This window comes from Primulina huaijiensis, unplaced genomic scaffold (assembly GCF_012295235.1).
Source record: "Primulina huaijiensis isolate GDHJ02 unplaced genomic scaffold, ASM1229523v2 scaffold33423, whole genome shotgun sequence".
Classification (NCBI taxonomy): domain Eukaryota; kingdom Viridiplantae; phylum Streptophyta; class Magnoliopsida; order Lamiales; family Gesneriaceae; genus Primulina; species Primulina huaijiensis.
The window spans coordinates 2,267-7,572 of NW_027357805.1; the positions used below are offsets into that span (position 1 = coordinate 2,267).

General features: G+C 37.0%; 1 protein-coding gene across 1 annotated transcript; it reads left to right on the forward strand.

Annotated features, from left to right (window-relative positions):
* Positions 1-2,040: 2,040 nt before the first annotated feature.
* LOC140968214 (uncharacterized) lies at positions 2,041-5,306 on the forward strand. The gene is made up of 2 exons (XM_073429109.1): positions 2,041-2,474; positions 4,709-5,306. The coding sequence occupies exons 1-2, from the start codon at positions 2,232-2,234 to the stop codon at positions 4,943-4,945; spliced, it is 480 nt and encodes a 159-aa protein (XP_073285210.1). The 5' UTR covers positions 2,041-2,231; the 3' UTR covers positions 4,946-5,306.

The following is a 5,306-nucleotide window of genomic DNA, read 5'->3' on the forward strand; positions in this document are numbered from 1 at the left end:
AAATTTTGAGTCTTGAATTACTGTGTATCTTCTTGGTTATATCTGGAACTCGAAATTCAGTCGTCATTGTCTGCAATAAATCTTGAACAAATACGCTGTTATTCACTACACTTGGTATCAGAACCTAGGTTGCTTTGTTAATCCGGTGAATAATGGCAGCCAAGATCAAAGCTGAAAGGTTTGTCGGCAAGGGAGATTTCTCGATCCGGAGACGGAGGATGTCCGCCATTCTTGTACAACAGAAGGTTGCGAAAGCCCTAGGAGGATTGAAGTGTCTTCCTGATTCTCTCACAGACGAACAAAAATTTGAGATGATGGAGATGGCCTTTAGTACCCTTACTCTGCATCTCAATGACAAGGTGCTGCGTAATGCACCGCCTTTGCTCATGCAAAACAAGGTAAGCTAGACTCGAACAATAAAGTGCATGTTCTTAGGATATCCTGAAGGAACCAAGGGTTATAATTGAGGTGTATAGAGCATGGAATGGAAAGAACAACGGTGAGCAGTGATGTCACTTTAAATGAGACTGAATTTCCCCTGAAAAGCTTAGGAAAAAAATCTGGCTACAGAGCACCTCCTTTTAGAACTATGGATACATCAATTGAGGTGGAGCTATCTATTGTGTCTTCAGCTCAAGATAAGGATATGCCGAACCAAGGTGTAGAGGAACCAACAGAACCAGAACAAGATCAATTACCTCAAGATACCAACTTTCTCGAGATAGATAAAGGAGGGAAATTAGACCACCTCAAAAGGCTGGATTATGCAGACATGGTTGAATATCATCTGACAGTGAACACCGGTTACTTGCCATACGTACAGTGTTATCAGTGGTTGCAAGAGGAGACCTTGAGCTGGAACAATTAGATGTGAAGACAGCCTATCTACATGGGGATCTTGAAGAAGAAATCCATTTGAGCCAGCATGAAAAGTTTGAGGTTGAATCTGATTTACCATTAGTGTGTAAAATTGAATAAATCATTATATGAACTCAAACAAGTACCAAGGTAATGGTACTAAAAATTTGATGACTTTATGTTTGACACATGGATTCCAAAGAAGCGAGTATGATTGGTGCGTTTACACAAGAATTCTGCCAAGTGGTACAAGGATATTCTTACTCTTGTATGTAGATGATAATTTATTAACATGCAGGGATAAACATAAATAAACTCTCTCAAGGAAGAACTAGGAAAAATATTTGAAATGAAAGATCCTGGTCCAGATAAACAAATTTCGGGAATGGAGATACAGAGGAATAGAAAACAAAGGCAACTGTTTTTATCCCAAAAGGGCTATCTGCAGAAGGTAACCGAAAGGTTTGATATGAAAAACTGTAAACAAGTTCAAGGCCACATAGCTTATCACTTTAAGCTCTCCTCAAAATCAATAACCTCAAACAGATGATGAAAAGGCTTACATGGATTCCATCCCCTATGCTAGTGATGTAGGCAGCTTGATGTATTCCATGATTTGTACAAGGCCAGACTTGGTTTATGCTGTTAGCTTGGTCAGCAGATTTATGAGTAATCCGAGTGAAGAACATTGGTCTTTGCATAGTCGATTCAAGACGAGAAACGGTCTTGAATGCAACTACTCCGACCACTTGCTGAACTCATTCCTTTTCGACATTGCACCGTCTCTAAACTTTTTTAGAACTCAGAGCATTTTGGCATTGATCTATATAATTTGTGTACCCAAATTTTAAGATAGTAAGTCACGATGGAGTAGTCTTTTACTTTTAACTTCATGCAAAGCACTTCCAAATGACCAACCACAATTATCATACCCAGTGACACTGTTGCAATTCGTATATGTAATCGGGCTTTAACTTCGATTGTTTTTTGTTATTTCATTTACAGCCCATCCCAGCCCATCCCAGCCCAGACCAGCCCAGGTGAGTAGTTTTAGGAGGGGATGGGTTTCATATTGGGCCTCCTATTTAGTTAATTGTCTCGGTATATCCAGTCTGGTAAAGGGAAAGAATTAAATATAAAAATATAACCCAAAGCATAACATTAGTCATAATAAATAAATAATCCGAAATTATAATGTAAAAACTTTTTGGTGATTGTTCATCTTCTCCGTTCCTCAAATTTCCCAATTCTCACACGAAACCTGCTGTGGTTTTGTTCTCTTCAATTTCTGTAATCCTAATCTCTCAGTCAATTTGAGCGACCAAATTTCTGGGTTGTTTGTAAATGTGTGTTTTCTATACCTAATCGGGAGGATGAAGGTTTTCAGAAAATTAACATGGATACTTGGTTTTGGGAAAGACGAGGAACAACAACATCAAGAGCCCGTTGCCGGCGCAAGCATTGCTTCGGGATCTTCACCGGTGGCTGCTGAATTTGCTGCTCCAGCTCATCGTCTTCCCCGTAAAGGCTTCAGTGTAGCAGTTCAGGTCCCGGTGGAGCGGACTCCGCTGCCTCCCCTTCTTGTACCCTGCCCCGAAGGAGACGGTGGACTTCAGGTTTGTTTGATTAGTAGAAGACATATTACATTTTATGATGCTATTTTGTTTTGGTTTGTGATAATGTGTTTTTTCAAAGTTCGTCCAAGTTGAATTGCTGGGATTGTATACCGTATTTTTATCATCTGAGATTTGAGTATAAGTCTGCTCTTACAGGTCTGATTTTCCTGTGTATTAATTCTTCTGTTTTTTAAGACAATGTGCACATCGTTTGATTTGATTCATGACGTGATGATTTTCTGGACTCTAATTGTTTAGGATGCTGAGAATCCATCAGCTTCTGCTAGTTTTATGTTGCAAAATGTGATGTTCTAGAGATACATGATCACCTGCAGAGTAGGTTGATTTGAAAAGTTTTTACCTTGCCGATATCTATTATTTTTTTACTCGGTACAGTTCCAGCAAGGCTTGTCTTTTTGGTTAATAAATAACACATATGACTTAAATTTGTACTTTGATTTCTGAAAATTTTTTTGGTTTATTTCTCATTTATTTGACAATTCCACAAAATAGAGTCATTTTCTTAATCTTCAGCAATGCTGACGACTTTAAATTATTGGCAGTCGCAGATTGTAGGTAATTATGGAAAGAGGGTTTAGGTCCTTTATACGATACATATATATAGTAATTTTGGAAAGAGGGTTTAGGTCCTTCATACGATATATATNGGCCCGAACCACTATTTTCTTTGCATGTGCAGGCCGAAGGAAAAAGGTTCTCATTTAAGGAGATCTTGATTTAATTTTTAGTTTTAAATAACAAATAAGAGTAGGATTGAAATTACTAGGAAGCACCATGTATTCTTCTGTGAACCAGCTTTGTTGTGTGAATGTTTTGTTGTGCGGGTCAGATAGAAGCTAAATAGTAGTATCTGTTTTGCAGTTTAGTTTCTGAAATGTTGACTTTCATTCTATGTTATGTAATGGTCACTTTAGAATACGTGGATTTGTATTGCTTAAAAAGTAGCATCTCTTTTTCAACTATCAAGATTAAAGTGATGATGTAGGACAGCTTGAAAATGGGTTGATTTAAAGGAACGCTGGCCCATAGGCCAATGCTTACTATATGTTCACAGCTAGCATGTTGTATTATTTTCGCAGTATTACATTTTTGTATGTTACCTTCGATTACTCGGTAGTAATAGCAAACATGTAGTTTCAGTTGCTCTTGTTTGTATTATATCCTTGAATTTATCTAGAGGCTAATTTTCCTACCAGTGAGTATTAAACATGACAGGCTGCATGCTAATGTTAATTTGTAGATGTCACATAAAATACATGGAAGAAAGGTAATTACCATTCTCAGAATCTTAAAAAAGGCCATATTTGGTAGATAATAGTGCCCAAAAATTTGTTTCTAGTGAAGTTGATGTTATTTGCTTGTATGAATGGGAGGGAAGGGTTCGTAATATCTCAAAGGATGAAGAGTGGGAAGCGACTACGGTTGCATTTGGATGAACAAATTTTCAGGGTAAAATATATTAAATATGCAGTAGAAATCTGTACTACTTATATGAATAATCTTCTAATATTAGAAATCCTTTATCTACGAATTCAAATTATCATAATGGGTTTCAAATCCTTAGTTATTGAAATAATTTGAAATGCAATCTCCGAAATGCTGTATATTATGTATTTTATGGTGCTTCACAAAATGGGCATCACTTGAGCAGCCTAGTCTGGTGAATAGAAATCAAGACTTGCTTTGTGCATCTTTCTCATTCTGCTTAAAACGTAAGCTATTCATATGTATTTTACACACCTGGAATACCTCAGAAATGTATGATAGCAAGCCTTTCGACCATTTTACCTAGAAAATCTAGGGTGCTGCCAGAATGCACTGCCAGAAATGAGTTAATCTGCATAGCGGTCTTCAAAATATGTCCAAAAGCAATAACATGGTTATATTGGTCAGTCGAGATTTTATATTTATTGTTCTTTTGTTTTTACTTTTTACTGAATAAAATATCCATTGATGTGAAGAGCTACCTATATTGTCCTGTATCCCACTGTAAGTCTTTTAATAGAATATACTGCTGCTTAGAGGAGTGTGGCCAAAGTTCGTATCCAAATATTCTTATTTATATGTATTCTTATTTATATGGACACAAAAATTATTTACCTTATCTAGTTTCGTCTAATTTATTTATTTTTTCATTTGGAATGATTATGCATATGGTTAGTGACTTGTTTAATATGTGCGCCTTATGTTGTTTTGTAATCGTAATTGCTCAGGGCTTGAATTGGTATGCAAGGCGCCTAAGAATAGATGAAGATGGAGATGTCGCTGATGAGTTTCTTGTTGAGAACTCGCCAGATATTTCAAGCAGCACAGAAGAGCAAAGTAGGCCATTGCCAAGATTTAAAGTGAAGTGTAGCACTAAAAATGCAAAAGTTAAGAAACAAGAACTCTTACCAAATGGTAAGATTCAGCATCTCGTGGAACACCACGGCAGTCTGGAGTGGGTGTAAATGACCTTTGTGAAGCAATCAAACTAATGCCTCGATTTCATCAAATCTATGGCAGCGGCCCTATTAATTTAAGGGATCTCCAACGTAGTAATTTTCTTGCATGTGGTGGTGTCTGATTATGTTCTTTACTTTTCAAGGTAAAAAAGGATACAAAAAAAGAACATTGATATTCCTCTTTGCACAACGGTCTGTGCACCATCTGAAGTGCTTTTTCACTACCCAGACATTGGATTCTTTTGTGCGGGGTTTTGTTGAGCAATAGAAGGACAAGTTTAGAACAATTAAGGGTAAATTACACCAATTACTTCTTTAGTTTGGTTCACTTGTGGACTCCTACTATTGAATATTTCCACGACTCTCT